General features: G+C 46.0%; 2 protein-coding genes across 2 annotated transcripts; one reads left to right on the top strand and one right to left on the bottom strand.

The window, feature by feature from the left end:
- The first annotated feature begins 2051 nt into the window (after positions 1–2051).
- Positions 2052–3035, top strand: LOC106600451 (cyclin-dependent kinase 5 activator 1). The gene has a single exon (XM_014191813.3). The coding sequence runs from the start codon at positions 2058–2060 to the stop codon at positions 3006–3008; it is 951 nt and encodes a 316-aa protein (XP_014047288.2). The 5' UTR covers positions 2052–2057; the 3' UTR covers positions 3009–3035.
- A 19168-nt stretch (positions 3036–22203) lies between these two features.
- psmb11a (proteasome 20S subunit beta 11a) lies at positions 22204–23201 on the bottom strand. The gene is given in 4 exon segments (XM_045716033.1): positions 22204–22599; positions 22719–22933; positions 22936–23029; positions 23031–23201. Coding segments are annotated over 4 exon segments (876 nt in total).

Genomic DNA, 23201 nt, shown 5'->3' with positions numbered 1-23201 from the left:
GGTTTTGTCACCAAAGCCCCATATACTACCCACCACTGCGACCTGTACGCTCTCATTGGCTGGCCCTCGCTTCATACTCGTCGCCAAACCCACTGGCTCCAGGTCATCTACAAGACACTGCTAGGTAAAGTCCCCCCTTATCTCAGCTCACTGGTCACCATAGCAGCACCCACCTGTAGCACGCGCTCCAGCAGGTATATCTCTCTGGTCACCCCCAAAGCCAATTCCTCCTTTGGCCGTCTCTCCTTTCAGTTCTCCGCTGCCAATGACTGGAACAAACTACAAAAATCTCTGAAACTGGAAACACTTCTCTCCCTCACTAGCTTTAAGCACCAGCTGTCAGAGCAGCTCACAGATCACTGCACCTGTACATAGCCCATCTATAATTTAGCCCAAACAACTACCTCTTCCCCTACTGTATTTATTAATTTATTTTGCTCCTTTGCACCCCATTATTTCTATTTCCACTTTGCACTTTCTTCAACTACAAATCTACCATTCCAGTGTTTTACTTGCTATATTGTATTTACTTTGCCACCATGGCCTTTTTTGCCTTTACCTCCCTTATCTCACCTAATTTGCTCACATTGTATATAGACTTATTTTATTACTGTATTATTGACTGTATGTTTGTTTTACTCCATGTGTAACTCTGTGTTGCTGTATGTGTCGAACTGCTTTGCTTTATCTTGGCCAGGTCGCAATTGTAAATGAGAACTTGTTCTCAACTTGCCTACCTGGTTAAATAAAGGTGAAATAAAAAAATTAAAAAAAACATTACAAAATCAGTTGTCTTAGTGTTACCCAGGGAACAGGATGGTCTTAAACGCCTGCTCTTTACGGCACTGACCCAATATCTCCTACAGACAGACACACACACACACAGAGAGAGAGAGAGAGATTTCAGTTTGTGAGATATTGATAATATATTGGGACAGCAATTAGGGATGGGGAGGTACTTGAATATTCAAACCGAGCTTAGTCTAGTATTGGATCAACTGTTGTATGAATTTTTTATTTCTTAAAAATAAACGTTTGAATGAAGTTGTATAAGCTTTTATTTGAGCTACTGCTGGTTCTTATGTTGCGGTTTACATGAAAAGGCAATTTAGCCTACTTTTATAGCGCATTTTAAGCTAGCCCTCCAGTCAGTCCTGACACTGAAGTAGGCCTGTTAGCTCCCCACTCCAAAAAGCGATTATAGGCGCGCACTTATTCGTCCCCAGGCTAAATGCGCATTATTGGAGTAGATTGCTAAAGTGAAATTACTAACGCAAAATGTAGGGGGAATAAGAGTCTGATGGTGAACGAGATAAACGGGAACCTGACAGAGCTGCCAATATAACTTGACAGACCATTGAGATCCATGCAAAACACTCGCCAGATACATGTTATTCAGCCATTGAGGCCAGAAATGTAACGCTGTGACGTAGAAGTCACTCAGAGCTTATTTCGTTTTCAATTTATTGAGCTAGGCTATAGCAAATATGAGGCAAATTCTATCATGGCGAACATCAGACTTTATTTATTTGTTTATTTTTGCCAACATCAAACTTAATCTTTCACAAAATCGCCTCTATGACGTACTTCTTTATTACGACGTGGAAACTCGATTTCAGAACCTTGGACAATTCTGATGTTCACAACCATAACAGCCTTGAACTCAAAGCACTGGACAACCCGTCTTTACCTTTCAATTAACAAAGAAAATATTGAAATATCTTTATAATTTCTCACATATCAACTTGAAATCAGTGAGTAATATTTTTGTTTTGCTTTGGAATGTTATATTGCTCATGTTTATGAATACATAACACTAATGTCTATGCTTAATACTGTGATTTAGAATCTGTCCCAAATGGAATCCTGTTTCCTATATAAAGCACTGCTTTTGACCAGACCCCTTTGGGCCATGGTCAAAAGCAGTGCACTTTATAGGGAATAGGTTGCCATTTCGGAGACAGCCAGAGCTGAGCTAGCTAGGCCTACTGAACTGATGCCATGCACTTCATTTTGCCAATATTGAAGCATTTTGTTTTCCACAGGCACTATTGACTATGGGATCCACAATTTCTATCTCGGTCCGCAAGAAGGCAGTCCTCTTCAAAGATGGGCCGGACACTGTGGGCCACTTGATGGAAGTCCAGACCGGTAAGAACGCAAAAGACAAGACTCTGAAGCGCTACTCGCCATGGTGGTGGATTGTGAAGAAGAAGAGCTCCAAGAAGGAGCAGGCCCATGAGAACACCAACCAAAACAACATTGTCCATCTGAGTAATGAGAACCTGGATAAGTCTCAGTCCTTCTCCAACCTGTCCTCCCTCACCCTGGAGAAGTCTCAGTCCTGTGACAAGCTGTCAACCCAGGACCAGAGCACTCCAGCCATCTCCAAGAACGCCGCCTCGTCGGTCGAGAAGGCCCCCATATCCAACTCAAACACGGCCCCCGACATGCCCCAGATGGTGACCGTCCAAGACCTCGACACGCCCAGGAGGTTGGTGATGGTCCACGCTACAACTGGTGAGCTGCTGCGCTGCCTGGGTGAGTTCCTGTGCCGGCGCTGCCACCGGCTCCAGGACATGTCTTCCATGGACCCGGTGCTGTGGCTGCGGGTGGTGGACCGTTATCTGCTGGACAACTACTATCAGAACCAGAGCTGCATCAATCCGGCCGCTGTGGTCTTCCTCTACATGCTGTGCCGCGAGGCGGTTTCCTCCGAGGTGGCCACCTTGCACGAGCTGCATGCCGTGCTGCTCACCTGCCTCTACACGACCTGCTCCTACATGGGCAACGAGATCGCCTACCCCCTGAAACCCTTCCTGTTGGACACCTGCAAGCAGACCTTCTGGATCCGCTGCATGACCATCACCAAGCTGATGAGTGTGAAGATGCTCCAGATGAACACAGACCCTAACTTCTTCTCCCAGGTGTTTGCTGACCTGAAGAACGAGAGCCAGAAGGAGGAGAAGAAGAGCCGCCTGCTCAGCGGCGTGTACAGCACTCAGTGAGGGACCTAGGGTATAGAGGCCAGGGGAGGGCGAGGGCCTACTACAGACTGACATTTTAAAATGGAAGGGAGGAGGATTGATTGAGGGAGTGGGAAGATGTGAGCTTTGATGGGAAAATATGATTTATAGATTTTAAGGGTTAATATGAGGGTTAATTTGGCTTGAAAGAGAACACAAATCAGTAGCTATGAATGTGTGGAGGACTGAGGCTTGAGCTTACTATCTACAGTACCAGCTGACTGTGTGATGTGTGCACTGTCTACCACGGGAGGATTGGAGGCACCCTTGAGTGACTGGGCAAGTGCTCACATCACACTGAGGCTGCAGCCCACCAGCCTACTGTTCTGACTGTGGGAGATGTGCTCTTCCTACCACGGGAGGGAAGGAGGCACCCTTGCGTGAGTGGACTAGTGCTCTGATCATGGTTGAACAGACACGCTGTAACCATGGGGCTTTAGGCAGTGAAGTGAACACCAATGTTCCCCCACAGCAAGCACGGGACAGTTTTGGGGGACACGGGTTCGTTTGAGGACCATTGGTTCTGATGAATTTGAACGAACAGTGTGACTGTTTTGAAATAAAATGCTTTATATCATTTCTTAAAAACATCACATGTTGTGTCCTTATTATTTTACAATTGATATTTTCCATGTCATTTTGAGATCTTGGTGGAGAAAATACTTGACAAGTGGTGGAAAAAGTACCCAATTTTCATACTTGAGTAAAAGTAAAGATACTTAATAGAAAATGACTCAAGAAAAAAGGGAGTGACCCATTAAAATACTACTTGAGTAAAAGTAAAGATACTTAATAGAAAATGACTCAAGTAACAGTGAAAGTCATCCAGTAAAATATTACTTGAGTAAAAGTCTAAAAGGTATCTGGTTTTAAATGTACTTAAGTATCAAAAGTGAAAGCAAAGGCTATATATCAAATTCCTTATATTATACAGATGTTCTTGATTTTCTTTATTTATGGAAAGCCAGGGGCACAGTCTAACAATATTTTACAAACCAGATCAGAGGCAGTAGCGATTAGTTCTCTTAATAAGTGTATGAATTTGAACGTTTTACTGTCCTGCCTGAGCATTCGAAATGTAACGAGCACATATTTTCTTTCTGAATGTTGTCAAGTAAAAGAAAAAGTTAAAAAATATATACATTCTCAAGTAAGGTACCAGTTACCATGGAACCAAGAGTTTTTCAGTGTGTGCGTCATGTTCATGAAGATTTACAGTGATATTTACATTACAAAATCAGTTGTCTTAGTGTTACCCAGAGAACAGAATGGTCTTAAACGCCTGCTCTTTACTGCACTTACCCAATATCTCCTACAGACAGACACACGCAGAGAGAAAGAGAGGAGAGAGAGATTTGAGTTTGTGAGATATTGATAATATATTGGGACAGCAATTAGGGATGGGGAGTGTAGTAGGATGTCCCTTGGGGGTATCCATGCCTATGTATGACATGCGAGGGTTAGGTTAGTAAACAGGCTGGAGCTAGAACCTCGTTGTCGTGCGTCCTTATTTTTAGATAATACTACATGGTATCAGAAGTGGTTTTAAAATTCACATAAACGTGAAGGACGTACCAAGTACATCATACATTCAAGCTGTTTCAAAGCAGGGAGGGCACATTGTTGGAGATAAAACAGCGCATATCATTATTTTGCTAGCTAACGAGCAAGGACTAAATTACTGATAAGCAACATGTTGCAAGAGGAAGAAGCTGGTGGGATTTCAGGGTTTGCGACTCCAAGTTCAACGGGCTCTGGCGCAAACACGGACAGGCCAGTGGCTAGTGATGACGGATTTCGCATTAGTCCCCCAGAGAATTTTGATTGTATGGACATTCAAAACTGGCCGAAATGGATCAGGCACTTTGTAAGGTACAGGGTAGCATCAGGCTTAAACGTGAAAAACGAGGCATTTCAAGGTGGTGTCCCACCTATGGGCTAGACACAGCCAGTGAAATATCAGGGCGGAAAATTCAAAAACAACAAAATGTCATAATTCAACTTTCTCAAACATACGACTATTTTACACCATTTTAAAGCTACACTTCTCGTTAATCTAACCACATTGTCCGATTTCAAAAAGGCTTTACAGCGGAAGCAAAACATTAGGTTATGTTAGGAGAGTACATAGACAAAAATAATCACACAGCCATTTTCCAAGCAAGAACATGTGTCAATAAAACCCAAAACACAGCGAAATGAAGCACTAACCTTTGATGATCTTCATCAGATGACACTCCTAGGACATTATGTTACACAATACATGTATGTTTTGTTCGATAAAGTTCATATTTATATCCAAAAACAGCATTTTACATTGGCGCGTGATATTCAGAAAATGTATTCCCACCAAAACGTCCGGTGAATGTGCACATCAATTTACAAAAATACTCATCATAAACGTTGCCAAAATACATAACAATTATTTTAAGAAATATAGATAGACTACTCTTTTATGCAACCGCTGTGTCAGATTTTAAAATAGCTTTACGGAGAAAGCACATTTTTCAATATTCTGAGTACATAGCTCAGCCATCACGGCGAGCTATTCAGACACCCGCCAAATTCGGGGCAACCTAAACTCAGAATTAGTATTAGAAATATTGTATTACCTTTGCTGATCTTCGTCAGAATGCACTCCCAGGGCTGCTACTTCCACAAGAAATGTTGTTTTTGTTCCAAATAATCCATATTTATGTCCAAATACCTCCGTTTTGTTCGTGCGTACAGATCACTTATCCAAAGGCATAACGCGTGAGCGCGGAATGAGAGACGAAAAGTCAAAATGTTCCATTACCGTACTTAGAAGCATGTCAAACGCTGTTTAAAATCAATCTTTATGGTATTTTTTACGTAAAATTGCAATAATATTCCAACCGGACAATAGCATATTCATTCAAGAAGAAAAAGAAGGAGGGGCATGCTCGCGGGACCGAGCATATCCAATCTCTTTGTTGCCAGGCAGACCACTCAGTAACTGAGCTCCTATACTCTGCCCAGTGACAGGAAAATGCTCAAACCACTTTCTGAAGGCTTTAGACAGCCAATGGAAGCCTTAGGAAGTGCAACGTCACCCCACAGACACTGGAGCTTTGATAGAGAATCAAAAGAAGAACTACAATTCTCAGACTTTTCACTTCCTGCTTGGATTTTTCTCAGGTTTTTGCCTGCCATATGAGTTCTGGGGGGGCCAGTACCCCTGTGACAACAATTTTGGACCCCTTGTGGCCCCCCTAAATGTGGAGTATGAAATAATTTTTACATAACACATTTTTGCTATCGTTCTTTTTTTACATCCGTTATTAGACAGTGGCAACGATGATGATTATGAACATGGTCTTTTGCCTGCTAATGCCTGCAATGCAGTGAAGAAAACGATATGACAACAATAACGTCTAATGTAACTGGCCCCTCAAACAGTACAACTGGCCCCAGCTTGGCCCCCCAGTTGAAATGGTCTAGAACCGCCACTGCACCCAAGGACATTCAGAGACTTATCCCGAAGCTACTCCTGCGTTGTCTTGGCTGTGTGCTTAGGGTAAATTCCTTATGGACAGTTCCTTCTACATGCACATTCAACTGTGGGACCTTATATAGACAGATGTGTGCCTTTCCAAATCATGTCCAATCAATTGAATTTACCACAGGTGGACTCCAATCAAGTTGTAGAAACATCAAGGATGATCAATGGAAACAGGATACACCTGAGCTCAATTCCGAGTCTCATAGCAAAGAGTCGAATACTTACGTAAATAAGGTATCCGTTTTTTTAAATAAATGTGCAAACATTTCTAAAAACCTGTTTTTGCTTTGTAATTATGGGGTGTTGTGTGTAAATTCATTAGAAAACATTTTTAAATGTAATCAATTTCAGAATAAGGCTGTAACATAAAATGTGGAAAAAGTGAAGGGGTCTGAATACTTTCCGAATGCACACAAGCTAGACAGTGTATAGTATTGATCAAAAGTTTCAGAACATCTACTCATTCAAGGGTTTTTATTTATTTTCACTATTTTCTACATTGTAGAATAATAGTGAAGACATCAAAACTATGAATTAACACATATGGAATCATATAAACTCAGCAAAAAAAGAAACGTCCTCTCACTGTCAACTGCGTTTATTTTCAGCAAACTTAGCATGTGTAAATATTTGTATTAACATAACAAGATTCAACAACTGAGACATAAACTGAACGAGTTCCACAGACATGTGACTAACAGATATTGAATAATGTATCCCTGAACAAAGGGGGGGGGGGGGGGGGGGGGGAGGGATCAAAATCAAAGGTAACAGTCAGTATCTGGTGTGGCCTCCAGCTGCATTAAGTACTGCAGTGCATCTCCTCCTCATGGACTGCACCAGGTTTGCCAGTTCTTGCTGTGAAATGTTACCCCACTCTTCCACCAAGGCACCTGCAAGTTCCCGGACATTTCTGGGGGGAATGGCCCTAGCCCTCACCCTCCGATCCAACAGGTCCCAGACGTGCTCAATGGGATTGAGATCCGGGCTCTTTGCTGGCCATGGCAGAACACTGACATTCGACATTCCTGTCTTGCAGGAAATCACGCAAAGAATGAGCAGTATGACTGGTGGCATTGTCATGCTAGAGGGTCATGTCAGGATGAGCCTACAGGAAGGGTACCACATGAGGGAGAAGGATGTCTTCCTTGTAACACACAGCGTTGAGATTGCCTGTAATGACAACAAGCTCAGTCCGATGATGCTGTGACACACCGCCCCAGACCATGACGGACCCTCCACCACCAAATCAATCCCACACCAGAGTACAGGCCTCGGTGTAACGCTCATTCCCTCGACGATAAACGTGAATCCGACCATCACCCCTGGTGAGACAAAACCGTGATTTTGCCTGTCCTGTCTGGTCCAGCGATGGTGGGTTTGTGTCCATATGCTACGTTGTTGCCGGTGATGTCTGGTGAGGACCTGCCTTACAACAGGCCTATCAGTCTAAGCACTGATGGAGGAATTGTGCATTCCTGGTGTAACTCAGGCAGTTGTTGTTGCCATCCTGTACCTGTCCCGCAGGTGTGATGTTCAGATGTACCGATCCTGTGCAGGTGTTGTTACACGTGGTCTGCCAATGCGAGGACGATCAGCTATCCGTCCTGTCTCCCTGTAGCGCTGTCTTAGGCGTCTCACAGTACGGACATTGCAATTTATTGCCCTGGCCACATCTGCAGTCCTCATGCCTCCTTGCAGCATGCCTAAGGCACGTTCACACAGATGAGCAAGGACCCTGGGCATCTTTCTTTGGTGTTTTTCAGAGTCAGTAGAAAGGCCTCTTTAGTGTCCTAAGTTTTCATAACTGACCTTAATTGCCTACCGTCTGTAAGCTGTTAGTGTCTTAACAACCGTTCCACAGGGGCATGTTCATTAATTGTTTATGGTTCATTGAACAAGCATGGGAAACAGTGTTTAAACCCTTTACAATGAAGATCTGTGAAGTTATTTGGATTTTTTACAAATTATCTTTGAAAGACAGGGTCCTGAAAAAGGGACGTTTGTTTTTTGCTGAGTTTAGGAACCACCATAGCCACCATTTGACTTGATGACAGCTTTGCACACTCACACTCTCAAACAGCTTCATGAGGAATGCTTTTCCAACAGTCTTGAAGGAGTTCCCCCATGTGCTGAGCACTTGTTGGCTGCTTTTCCTTCACTCTACGGTCTGACTCATCCCAAACCATCTCAATTTGTTTGAAGTCGGGGGATTGTGGAGGCCAGGTCATCTGATGCACCACTCCATCACTCTCCTTCTTGGTAAAATAGCCCTTACACAGCCTGGAGGTGTGTTGGGTCATTGTCCTGTTGAAAAACAAACCAGATGGGATGGCGTTTCGCTGCAGAATGCTTTGGTAGCCATGCTGGTTAAGTGTGCCTTGAATTCTAAATAAATCACAGACAGTGTCACCAGCAAAGCACCCCCACACCATAACACCTTCTCCTCCATGCTTTATGGTGGGAAATACACATGCGGAGATCATCTGTTCACCCACATTGTGTCTCACAAAGACACAGCGGTTGGAACCAAAAATCTCCAGTTTGGACTCCAGACCAAATGACAAATTTCCACTAGTCTAATGTCCATTGCTCGTTTTTCTTGGCCCAAGCAAGTCTCTTCTTCTTATTAGTGTCCTTTAGTAGTGGTTTCTTTACAGCAATTCGACCATGAAGGCCTGATTCACACAGTCTCCTCTGAACAGTTGATGTTGAGATGTGTCTGTTACTTGAATTCTGTGAAGCATTTATTTGGGCTTCAATTTATGAGGCTGGTAACTCTAATGAACTTATCCTCTGCAGCAGAGGTAACTCTAGGTCTTCCATTCCTGTGGCGGTCCTCATGAGAGGACATTCCTGTGGTGGTCCTCATTATTCTACAATGTAGAAAATAGTCCAAATTAAGAAAAACCCTTGAATCAGTAGTTGTTTTAAAACTTTTGACCGGTAGTGTATATGACTAGATATAAACTGAAATGTTGCTATTTAGTTGTAAATATGTAGGATTACTTGTTTTGATTGTTTTCAAGCCCCAGCCAACACATGGCTCCAATAATCAACTAATCTTGGTCTTCAGTTTAGAATGTACTTACTTTAATCAGGTGTGATAGTTAATTCTACAGACAAAATACTCACCAAATATTATTCTCTCTTTCAGCTAAAGGAGACTCGACAGTAAGTCTCGAAGGTGTCTACGTCTACGCATAGAAAACTGCAAAGGACTACACAGACATCCCAGAATGTAACGGCTGTCTTCTGTAGAAATGGACCAAGGCGCAGCAGGTATGTGAATACTCATCTTTAATTAAAATAAAGAAGTAAAGCATCCACTTAACAATGCAAACAAAGTGACAACAGCTACAGTTCTGCAGGCTAGAAACGCAGTGCAAAAACAACCACCCACAACCCCAAAGAAAAACACACACACCTATATAGGACTTCCAATCAAAGGCAACTATACACACCTGCCTTCAATTGGAAGTCCCAATCATCCATCCAACATTTAACCAACACAAACATGCCACGTCCTGACCCCAAAACTAAAACACTAGCTCCATCTGCTGGTCAGGACGTGACAGTACCCCCCCCCCCCCCCCCCCCCCTCAAGGTGCAGACCCTGGAATGCACCTACCAACAAAAAAAAACAACACAAAACCCATAAACAATAACCCTAAAACAATAAGGGAGGGAAGGGAGGGCGGCTGCCGTCACCGACGGCACTGTGCTACACCCTCCCTCCCCAACCCACCTATCCTGGAGGTGGCTCAGGTGGCGCTGCTAGCTGCGCCGGGCAGATGGGCCACTTGGGCTGACCCTGGCAGACGGACCACTCGTGCTGGGCCGGGGGACAGGAGGGCCCCTCGGGCTGGACCGGGGGACAGGAGGGCCCCTCGGGCTGGGCCGGGGGACAGGAGGGCCCCTCGGGCTGGGCCGGGGGACAGGAGGGCCCCTCGGGCTGGGCCGGGGGACAGGAGGGCCCCTCGGGCTGGGCCGGGGGACAGGAGGGCCCCTCGGGCTGGGCCGGGGGACAGGAGGGCCCCTCGGGCTGGGCCGGGGGACAGTCTGGCCACTCGGGACGGTCAGGGCAGTCTGGCCACTCGGGACGGTCAGGGCAGTCTGGCCACTCCGGCAGGTCAGGGCAGTCTGGCCACTCCGGCAGGTCAGGGCAGTCTGGCCACTCCGGCAGGTCAGGGCAGTCTGGCCACTCCGGCAGGTCAGGGCAGTCTGGCCACTCCGGCAGGTCAGGGCAGTCTGGCCACTCCGGCAGGTCAGGGCAGTCTGGCCACTCCGGCAGGTCAGGGCAGTCTGGCCACTCCGGCAGTTCAGCGCAGTCTGGCCTCTCCGGCAGTTCAGCGCAGTCTGACCTCTCCGGCAGTTCAGCGCAGTCTGACCTCTCCGGCAGTTCAGCGCAGTCTGACCTCTCCGGCAGTTCAGCGCAGTCTGGCCTCTCCGGCAGTTCAGCGCAGTCTGACCTCTCTGGCGACTGTTGACTGGCGGGCAGCTCTGACGACTGTTGACTGGCGGGCAGCTCTGACGACTGGCGGGCAGCTCTGACGACGACTGTTGACTGGCGGGCAGCTCTGGTGACGACTGTTGACTGGCGGGCAGCTCTGGCGACGACTGTTGACTGGCGGGCAGCTCTGGTGACGACTGTTGACTGGCGGGCAGCTCTGGTGACGACTGTTGACTGGCGGGCAGCTCTGGCGACGACTGTTGACTGGCGGGCAGCTCTGGTGACGACTGTTGACTGGCGGGCAGCTCTGGTGACGACTGTTGACTGGCGGGCAGCTCTGGTGACGACTGTTGACTGGCGGGCAGCTCTGGCGACGACTGTTGACTGGCGGGCAGCTCTGGCGACGACTGTTGACTGGCGGGCAGCTCTGGTGACGACTGTTGACTGGCGGGCAGCTCTGGTGACGACTGTTGACTGGCGGGCAGCTCTGGTGACGACTGTTGACTGGCGGGCAGCTCTGGTGACGACTGTTGACTGGCGGGCAGCTCTGGTGACGACTGTTGACTGGCGGGCAGCTCTGGTGACGACTGTTGACTCCGGATGCGTGGGGCAGGTATTGGACGTACCAGCCTGGAGACACGCACCTCCATGCTAGTGTGTCTAGCGGGAAACACCGGACCGAAAGGGCGCACTGGCGGTCTTGAGTGCAGGGTTGGCATCACCCCTTCCGGCTCGATGCTCCCCTTGCCCTGGCACCTGCGGGGCGCTGGTACTGGGCGAACTGGGCTGTGCGTCCGTATAGGCGAGATGGTGCGCACCTCAGCGTAACATGACGCCCTCCACCTCGTACGCTCCTCCCTGTAGTCACGGGTAGCTGGCTTACGGCTCCTCCCTGGCCTGGCCAAACTACCCGTGTGCCCCCCCCAAAAAAAATCTTGGGGCTGCCTCTCGGGTTCCCTTAGCTCCCTTAACTTGTCCGCCCAGAATGTTCTTTCGTCCTGCCAGGTCCATTCCTCCATTTTCTTCTCCTGTGGCTTCCTCCTCTTCTGCTGCTTGGTCCTTTGGTGGGTGGTTCTGTAACGGCTGTCTTCTGTAGAAATGGACCAAGGCGCAGCAGGTATGTGAATACTCGTCTTTAATTAAAATAAAGAAGTAAAGCATCCACTTAACAATGCAAACAAAGTGACAACAGCTACAGTTCTGCAGGCTAGAAACGCAGTGCAAAAACAACCACCCACAACCCCAAAGAAAAACACACACACCTATATAGGACTTCCAATCAAAGGCAACTATACACACCTGCCTTCAATTGGAAGTCCCAATCATCCACCCAACATTTAACCAACACAAACATGCCACGTCCTGACCCCAAAACTAAAACACTAGCTCCATCTGCTGGTCAGGACGTGACACAGAACTTCAGAGAGCAGTGTTGAGAAGACCCTCAATTGGAGCTACTTAAGAGAGTGATCCTTAGAACAGATGACCCAAGACTCCCTGAAGTGCCACCACCAATGGCTGAGCTGCTACAACTTTGAGGGCAAGTCGCCAAGCAACACAGGGTGCAGTAAGCACATCTTTGAGCTGGGAAGGACCGGAGCTTTCCCTGTTTTCAGATGTGTGAAAACCTAGAGTACTCAACCTAGAGTTGTGGCAACAAACTTGAGAAACAATACATGTTCATTTTTTATAGTCTTCATTGTACTTTTGGAATGGTTTTAGAATGATTTACTAAACTGTTTTCTTTTCCTGGATATCTATGCTCTTGACGGTTTACACTTCAAATTAGCAGACCTACCGGTGGGTAGATATCCGGGAAGACGGATGGACTACCCTGGTGTAAATACAGTAATAAACAAGTCAGTCCGATTACACAGATCAGGTCAAATATATATTTTTTTGATCAACATTTTTTATTTCACAATATACAACACACAATGCAGGATCACGTTACAAATACTAGCCGACAAGACAACACTAACAATCTGTAACGATGTGCGCTGAGAGTTGCGAAGAAAGTTCAGGGAGTGAGTGTTTTAATAAAATAAACAGAACATAATACAAAACAAGAAACACTAACAGCACACCGACATGAAACTGAAACAATGACACCTGTGGACGGAACCAAAGGGAGTGACATATATATATTTTTTTGAGCAGTATATATATATATATATACTGCTCAAAAAAATAAAGGGAACACTTAAACAACACATCCTAGATCTGAATGAAAGAAATAATCTTATTAAATACTTTTTTCTTTACATAGTTGAATGTGCTGACAACAAAATCACACAAAAATAATCAATGGAAATCCAATTTATCAACCCATGGAGGTCTGGATTTGGAGTCACACTCAAAATGAAAGTGGAAAACCACACTACAGGCTGATCCAACTTTGATGTAATGTCCTTAAAACAAGTCAAAATGAGGCTCAGTAGTGTGTGTGGCCTCCACGTGCCGGTATGACCTCCCTACAATGCCTGGGCATGCTCCTGATGAGGTGGCGGATGGTCTCCTGAGGGATCTCCTCCCAGACCTGGACTAAAGCATCCGCCAACTCCTGGACAGTCTGTGATGCAACGTGGCGTTGGTGGATGGAGCAAGACATGATGTCCCAGATGTGCTCAATTGGATTCAGGTCTGGGGAACGGACGGGCCAGTCAATAGCATCAATGCCTTCCTCTTGCAGGAACTGCTGACACACTCCAGCCACATGAGGTCTAGCATTGTCTTGCATTAGGAGGAACCCAGGGCCAACCGCACCAGCATATGGTCTCACAAGGGGTCTGAGGATCTCATCTCGGTACCTAATGGCAGTCAGGCTACCTCTGGCGAGCACATGGAGGGCTGTGCGGCCCCCCAAAGAAATGCCACCCCACACCATGACTGACCCACCGCCAAACCGGTCATGCTGGAGGATGTTGCAGGCAGCAGAACGTTCTCCACGGCGTCTCCAGACTCTGTCACGTCTGTCACGTGCTCAGTGTGAACCTGCTTTCATCTGTGAAGAGCACAGGGCGCCAGTGGCGAATTTGCCAATCTTGGTGTTCTCTGGCAAATGCCAAATGTCCTGCACGGTGTTGGGCTGTAAGCACAACCCCCACCTGTGGACGTCGGGCCCTCATATCACCCTCATGGAGTCTGTTTCTGACCGTTTGAGCAGACACATGCACATTTGTGGCCTGCTGGAGGTCATTTTGCAGGGCTCTGGCAGTGCTCCTCCTGCTCCTCCTTGCACAAAGGCGGAGGTAGCGGTCCTGCTGCTGGGTTGTTGCCATCCTACGGCCTCCTCCACGTCTCCTGATGTACTGGCCTGTCTCCTGGTAGCACCTCCATGCTCTGGACACTACGCTGACAGACACAGCAAACCTTCTTGCCACAGCTCGCATTGATGTGCCATCCTGGATGAGCTGCACTACCTGAGCCACTTGTATGGGTTGTAGACTCCGTCTCATGCTACCACTAGAGTGAAAGCACCGCCAGCATTCAAAAGTGACTAAAACATCAGCCAGAAAGCATAGGAACTGAGAAGTGGTCTGTGGTCCCCACCTGCAGAACCACTCCTTTATTGGGGGTGTCTTGCTAATTGCCTATAATTTCCACCTGTTGTCTATTCAATTTGCACAACAGCATGTGAAATTTATTGTCAATCAGTGTTGCTTCCTAAGTGGACAGTTTGATTTCACAGAAGTGTGATTGACTTGGAGTTACATTGTGTTGTTTAAGTGTTCCCTTTATTTTTTTGAGCAGTGTATATGGCAGGTAATCAAGGAGGTGATGCAGTCCAGGTGAGTGATGATGCGCAGGTTCGCGTAACGATGGTGACAGGTGTGCGCCATAATGAGCAGCCTGGTGACCTGGAGAGGGAACACACGTGACACATACTGTCAGGAGTCAATTATTTGAGTGCACAATATGACATTTACAGAAAGTAGAGTTTACAATAAAAAATATTCTATATTATTCTCAGAAAAGAACGTCCCCCCACTCCCCTACCATGTAGGCCCATTGCCTGGTCAAGAGTTGTTGATATCTGATAGATTTTAGCATAATACATCCCATGCCTCAACTGGATTTGCCCGAGCTTTATTTATCACGGCCACTGACCGCTCTATACGAACAATATCTTGGAAATATGGTAATCATGTTTGAGTCGAGAAGATTGTAGGGGTAATCCAAGCACTAAGGATAACCTTTTTTTTGCTGCTGTTAACCCCACTTAAATTATTATTTTCTGAACCAGTTGCAATACAAATGAATGGCGGATCTTTGTTCACAGGGACACCCATCATTTTTGTAAGGAAATCTGAAACGTGACCAGAACTGGGACACCACAGGACATTCCCAAAACATCTGCATTAGTGTTCTGACATCATTCATACGGCATCTATCACATATTGGAGTAGGAATCAGCTTCATCTTAAAACGTCTAAATGGGGTTGCATAACTTCTATGTATAAGCTTATAATGTATAAGCTGGTGTGCTGGGTTTTTAGAGGTAACAAATACATATTCCCAAATGGTATCCCAGTTCAGGTCGTGCCCCAATCCCTGCATTTCGCGGTTCCATACTAGAGTGACACCCAATGTAGAGCATTTAACAGACAGTACGAGTACGTTTAATTTTTACTATAGCAATCCTACCTTGTAATGATATTTTAAGAGAGTTCCTTCTGCAAACTTTGGAAAATTTGGTGGGTATGCATATCCACAAATAAATAGTCTGCCTCATGCCACTGCATTGGAGATGCAGCAGGCAAAGTTAAACATTTCGCAGGGCTATTAAGGGGCACCAGTATAGATTTTCCCAGTTTATATCTAGAGAATGAACTGAAAATAGTAAATCATTTCAGAATCTGTGGAAGGGAAATTGAGAAGTCTGCGAAATACAATAAGGTGTCATCGGCATAGAGTGACACTTTATGCTTAGTACCTTTAGTATTGATGGGTGAAATAAGTGGGTCCAATCTAATTGCTTGGGTAAGGGTCTCCAAAGACAGTGCAAAGAGCGTTGGTGATAATGGACATCCTTGTTTTGTGGAATGTCGTAAACAGAAAGTCTTTGATAGAATGTTTCCCGTCTGCACAACTGCTTGGGATGCAGAATACAACATTTTTACCATGGAGATAAAGCCTTTACCTAAACCAAAGGCCTCCAAAACACACCATAAATAGTTCAATTTTAGCATATCGAAAGCTTTTTTTCACATCCAAACTAAAAAGTGCAGCAGGGACTGGGTCGTTTTCATTTATATTATGGAAGAGACGCCTAATATTGTCTGAGGCTAAACGACCCTTTATAAACGCAGTTTGATCATTGCTAATTAGATTTCCTACAAGCAGTTCCACTATGATGGCAAGTACCTTTGCAAACAACTTGAGCTCTGTTGTAATAAGGCTTAAGGGCCTTATTAAGGGCCTTAAGGGCCTATAACTGTTACAGTCTAGGGGAGATTTGCAATTTTTTAACAAAACTATAATCAGTGAGGTGATTTGGTCTCTATGGAATTCTCCTTGTTTTAATGCATGATTGATAGATATAATTGGGAATAAAACTGCCTAAACGTATCATTAATTTCTGCCGGGTCATGTTATATCTTACCAGATGGTGTTTGAATTGTATTGATACCAGAAAAGGCCTTGTTTTGCTTAAGCCTTGTTTCCCCTCAAACATTTTGTCACCTCCCAAAGTGACTGGTGGGATGTGGCTGTATCTGTATTAAACAATAAACATTCTTTCAACTTTGCTCAAAGTTGTGCAAAAAAAGCCTTATTCTGCACCTTTTTGTTTGGTGCTGTCAAGTCAGATACTATACAGGATAGCTCCATGGTCAGAAATGACAATGAGGAGCAGCTCAGTTGTCTGAATACACCTGTTTATATAGGGAGATACAAATATGTAGTCTAGCCGGGAAAATGTATTATGACTTGAAGAAAAGAAAGTATAATCTTTGACAGTCAAATTCCTTAGACGCCAGGTGTCTAAAATATTAAGCTCTGCAGCAAATGAGATGAGATCACCAGAGGCCTGATCTGTTTGCGAGTCTGATGAAACATGATACCTACCTAACAGAATTACACACCTGATTAAAATCTCCAACCACAACAAGTTCTTATTCTTTTCAAGATAGAACTAAGGAAATTAGAATCAGGTATGTTTGGACAGTAGATTGAGGGGAAACACATCTTAATGTCCTGCATCATCATTATCAGAACAATCATCCTGAACACGTAGTTTTCAATCAAATAATATCAAAACACCTTGCGTTTTGTTAGTGGCTGAGGAATGAGCAACACATGTATAGTATCTCTCTTGGAATCTACAGACATCAGAATGTTTTAGGTGGGTTTCTTGTATTAGGGCGATATCAACCTTTTTGCGTCTGATGCATTGTCACGGAATCCCCTGGTACTGCTGCTCATTCCATGCACCAGTTCCGGGGGACTATGTCACTGGCCTCTAGGCGTCACTGAACTCTCATTACACACACCTGATTCCAATTCCCCTAATTATTAATTGTATATATGTGCCCTCTGTTCACAATTGTCTTGTCAGTTGTTGTTGCCATCCTGTACCTGTGGGACAGGTACAGGATGGCAACAACAACTGCCCGAGCTACACCAGTAACGCACAATCCCTCCATCAGTGCTCAGACTGTCCGCAATAGGCTGAGAGAGGCTGGACTGAGGCCTTGTAGGCCTGTTGTAAGGCAGGTCCTCACCAGACATCACCGGCAACAACGTTGCCTATGGGCACAAACCCACCGTCGCTGGACCAGACAGGACTGGCAAAAAGTGCTCTTCACTGACGAGTCGTGGTTTTGTCTCACCAGGGGTGATGGTCGTATTCGCGTTTATCGTCAAGGGAATGAGCGTTACACCGAGGCCTGTACTCTGGAGCAGGATCTATTTGGAGGTGGAGGGCCCGTCATGGTCTGGGGCGGTGTGTCACAGCATCATCGGACTGAGCTTGTTGTCATTGCAGGCAATCTCAACGCCGTGTGTTACAGGGAAGACATCCTCCTCCTTCACGTGGTACCCTTCCTGTAGGCTCATCCTGACATGACCCTCCAGCATGACAATGCCACCAGCCATACTGCTGGCTCTGTGCGTGATTTCCTGCAAGACAGGAATGTCAGTGTTCTTCCATGGCCAGCGATGAGCCCGGATCTCAATCCCATTGAGCATGTCTGGGACCTGTTGGATCGGAGGGTGAGGGCTAGGCCATTCCCCCCAGAAATATCCGGGAAAATGCAGGTGCCTTGGTGGAAGAGTGGGGTAACATCTCACAGCAAGAACTGGCAAATCTGGTGCAGTCCATGAGGAGGAGATGCACTGCAGTACTTAATGCAGCTGGTGGCCACACCAGATGCTGACTGTTACTTTTGATTTTGACCCCCCCCCCCTTTGTTCAGGGACACATGTATGTTAGTCACGTCTATGGAACTTGTTCATTTTATGTCTCAGTTGTTGAATCTTGTTATGTTCATACAAATATTTACACATGTTAAGAGGGGAAATGGAAAAACAAAACAAAACAAATAACCATACAAAAACACCCTTCCAACTAAGCCTACACTCAACACCCCATTCCACTACTTTGACCTTTTCTGCTGCTGCACCATGCCAACGGCCTGGGATGGACCAACACCACCACTCAACACACCCTGTATCTCTTCTGAAGTCAAATCTCATATTCCCAAATAATTTTCTGCAGCTGCCACCACAACATACACTGCTCAAAAAAATATAGGGAACACTTAAACAACACAATGTAACTCCAAGTCAATCACACTTCTGTGAAATCAAACTGTCCACTTAGGAAGCAACACTGATTGACAATAAATTTCACATGCTGTTGTGCAAATTGAATAGACAACAGGTGGAAATTATAGGCAATTAGCAAGACACCCCCAATAAAAGGAGTGGTTCTGCAGGTGGGGACCACAGACCACTTCTCAGTTCCTATGCTTCCTGGCTGATGTTTGGTCACTTTTGAATGCTGGCGGTGCTTTCACTCTAGTGGTAGCATGAGACGGAGTCTACAACCCACACAAGTGGCTCAGGTAGTGCAGCTCATTCAGGATGGCACATCAATGCGAGCTGTGGCAAGAAGGTTTGCTGTGTCTGTCAGCGTAGTGTCCAGAGCATGGAGGCGCTACCAGGAGATAGGCCAGTACATCAGGAGACATGGAGGAGGCCGTAGGAGGGCAACAACCCAGCAGCAGGACCGCTACCTCTGTCTTTGTGCAAGGAGGAGCAGGAGGAGCACTGCCAGAGCCCTGCAAAATGACCTCCAGCAGGCCACAAATGTGCATGTGTCTGCTCAAACGGTCAGAAACAGACTCCATGAGGGTGGTATGAGGACCCGACGTCCACAGGTGGGGGTTGTGCTTACAGCCCAACACCGTGCAGGACATTTGGCATTTGCCAGAGAACACCAAGATTGGCAAATTCGCCACTGGCGCCCTGTGCTCTTCACAGATGAAAGCAGGTTCACACTGAGCACGTGACAGACGTGACAGAGTCTGGAGACGCCGTGGAGAACGTTCTGCTGCCTGCAACATCCTCCAGCATGACCGGTTTGGCGGTGGGTCAGTCATGGTGTGGGGTGGCATTTCTTTGGGGGGCCGCACAGCCCTCCATGTGCTCGCCAGAGGTAGCCTGACTGCCATTAGGTACCGAGATGAGATCCTCAGACCCCTTGTGAGACCATATGCTGGTGCGGTTGGCCCTGGGTTCCTCCTAATGCAAGGCAATGCTAGACCTCATGTGGCTGGAGTGTGTCAGCAGTTCCTGCAAGAGGAAGGCATTAATGCTATGGACTGGCCCGCCCGTTCCCCAGACCTGAATCCAATTGAGCACATCTGGGACATCATGTCTCGCTCCATCCACCAACGCCACGTTGCACCACTGACTGTCCAGGAGTTGGCGGATGCTTTAGTCCAGGTCTGGGAAGAGATCCCTCAGGAGACCATCCGCCACCTCATCAGGAGCATGCCCAGGCATTGTAGGGAGGTCATACAGGCACGTGGAGGCCACACACACTACTGAGCCTCATTTTGACTTGTTTTAAGGACATTACATCAAAGTTGGGTCAGCCTGTAGTGTGGTTTTCCACTTTAATTTTGAGTGACTCCAAATCCAGACCTCCATGGGTTGATAAATTGGATTTCCATTGATTATTTTTGTGTGATTTTGTTGTCAGCACATTCAACTATGTAAAGAAAAAAGTATTTAATAAGATTATTTCATTCATTCAGATCTAGGATGTGTTATTTTAGTGTTCCCTTTATTTTTTTGAGCAGTGTATATTTTCTATGATTTGATAACCATTACTATGAACGCTAAGAAGCCAACCTTACTAGGACATATATCACTCGTTGGCTAATCCCTCTGTGCTGGCACAGATCGACTACTCACTGGGATCCTCTCAGGATCCCTCACCCTTGACCTATCCTCCTCTACTTTCTTCACTGCCTCAGCATATGACACCTTCTGCACTACTCTGACTCTAGCCACCTCAACCTGCCTCTCTCGCACCGGACACTTCCGATCCCCATCAACATGGGCACCACTACACTTGACACCCACAACTTTATCCACCGAAACTACAAACCTCTTTTCTATACCCTCCTGCACTCTTCCCAAATCTTGGAATGTCCCTCCTACAAACTGCTGTGACATGACCATAAACGATGCACCTGAAACAGCGCAGTGGATTCGGCACAAAAGCTCTAACAGGTTATAACTGACATATCCTAACATGACTTTGTTGGATAAAGATCGAGTCAGAACTAAAAAGGACTGATTGTGACTCCTCTGTTTCACCACGCTCACCACCGGGTCTGCGTCGCACCAAACGGCGGGCATCACAAACACCAGGAATCTTCAACTTCAATTGCTCCACCTCCACACTTAAAGCTACCACAGAAATCACTCCTTTCATGGTGCCCTGTTCCTAATTTGCGTGATATGGAGCGCCGCTACCTCTGGTCAGGAGAAACACAAACAAATCTCACTCTCCATTGAGCATCTCACTCTCCATTGAATACAGATGGTTGACGTCAACACCCCTCATCGAATATTCAAAATGGCATAAGTTCTGAAATAAATCAATGTGCATTATTAATTAAAATGACAATTGAATGCTTAGATAACCTACGCAGAAAAAAATATATAATTACATAGAATTAAGCATAATGATTATGGTTCTAGATTGCATGAAAAATCTGTTTCACTTGTTAGAAAAATGGTAAATTCTCCGACACCCCCTATCCTCATGTAATTCGTGCCCCCTCTAAAATAATGGGTGCATGACACCCCTGCCTACCCTCAACCTGTACTGAATTGTTACAAATGAATGTTTGCATGCATGGTACTTTTATGCATAATATTACATAACAGAAATGATGTTTTTTTGACACACGCATTACATTACGATTCATAGTGCTCAGACATACATGCATCTTACTTTCTCTCTCCCATAAAGTGGCCAGTCTTCTTCATCCATCTTTTTGATCCTCTTTTGACACAAATTATTTTCTCTAATCTACTCCTACCCTCTCCCTAGCCCTGACTTTCCTATGCTGACCCTTGGACAACATAGTCAGGTTAATTTGTATTGACATCCCTTGTCTGTCACGAATGTTGAATAAAATTTCATTTGAACTTACTCTACGCTGACTTTGTCCTTTTGTGAGTAGAAATGTGAGACTAAATATCTACAGAAAAGTAATATTAAACCGACTTCAAAACACAGGTCTCTTCAAAACCATTGTGTGGCTATCACAATTTGTTTGCTCATCATCTAAGGCATCTAAGACGGAAGTACATGCAAGCAATACATGCGTACTAACTGAAGTAATGCAGGTGTTTACATTGTTTTGTGCATGTGCCAGGTGCTAGAAATCTCAACGGTAGTACCAGTGTTTGGTAAGTCGGTTTAATAATACTTTCCTGAGGATATTTTTTCTCAAATTCCTACCCACCGCACAGACAACTGGTAGAGTAAGTTGAAAGGACCTTTGATTCAACATTCTGGCTTGAAGAGCTTGTGAGAGGAAATGTTCCAAACAACAACCAAAGGTATCACAGTCTGTCAGGCAACGCTCTCCCCAGCCCTAATCTCTCCCTTTCCCCATGCATCTTTCCCTATTCAAATTTCCTTTTTTCCTCCCTCCCTCTCCTCCTTTCATTCATTCTTTCACCATCTTCAGCACCCTCTCCCTCTCTCTGTTGTACTCCTCTCTCAAATCCTCCCTGTCTCTGTGGCTATATCCTTGGACAGTGATGTGAAAGAGGTCCACACAGTTCCCTGAATATGCATCCCTGTGTGTGGCCCTGTACACAATTTCTCTGGCCAATGAGATTGCCTCCTCCTCACTCAGGCTCAACCGGACCCCTCCATCCAGTACTGCATAGGCATAGGGCGAACCTGAGCCCACTGAGAAAAACTCTCCCTGCAGACGGGTGCCGTCACTGCACACATAGATGAGCTTTGGGCCACAACGATCACTGACAAGGGATATTGTCAGGTTCCCGTCAGTTACTGCATGTCTTGTTCTGTCACTGGCACTGCCAGTCAAGTCATCCTACAAGAATCACTTGCAGACATTCCTGTCTCTTCAAGGGGTACTTTTGCTGGAGAGATGCTGTCTCTGCCTGATCCTATCCTATCAACGTTTTGTTCCCTGAATATCCACACCCTAACCTCCTCTACATCCGAGCCAGATAGAATGGCTGCCACAATGGCTGCTGTCCCCTTAAATGGCTCCAACATATGAGTGAGGAGCTTGGCAGAGCTAGTGATTGACAAGCGGCAGCCGTGGTCTAACTGGTAAAGGCGGATCTCTCTAGCCAGGATTCTCTCCGATAGCATGCAGTCTGCACCACTGTCTGAAGTGGTGACCAGTAAATGGGAGTGGATGGGCAGGAGACAAGCCCTGAGCAGCTGGCATGTGTGTCTGCTGCTGCTATAACACCTCCTTGGAACAGAAAGGCCAGGGTTCCGTGAGACAAAGGGGAATGGGCGGTGGGTGGGTGGTGATGAGGAGGTGGACAGGGAGGAAATGGACGAGTGTCTGTTGTCACAGCGGAAAGGAACAGAGCTCTGAGGGGTTGGTATGAAAGAATGCAGAGGGACCCCTCCATCTTTCTCAGATTTAAATCCACCCCAAACAAGGCTCCTTTCCAT

Source organism: Salmo salar, chromosome 03 (assembly GCF_965601325.2).
Source record: "Salmo salar chromosome 03, fSalSal1, whole genome shotgun sequence".
Taxonomy (NCBI): Eukaryota; Metazoa; Chordata; class Actinopteri; order Salmoniformes; family Salmonidae; genus Salmo; species Salmo salar.
Note: the sequence above shows the minus strand (reverse complement) of the source record. Positions and strands in the feature narration are given on the sequence as shown.

What these genes read in the sequence shown, in the direction of transcription:
- LOC106600451 (XM_014191813.3), top strand. Translation starts at nt 2,058, where the DNA reads ATGGGATCCACAATTTCTATCTCGGTCCGCAAGAAGGCAGTCCTCTTC.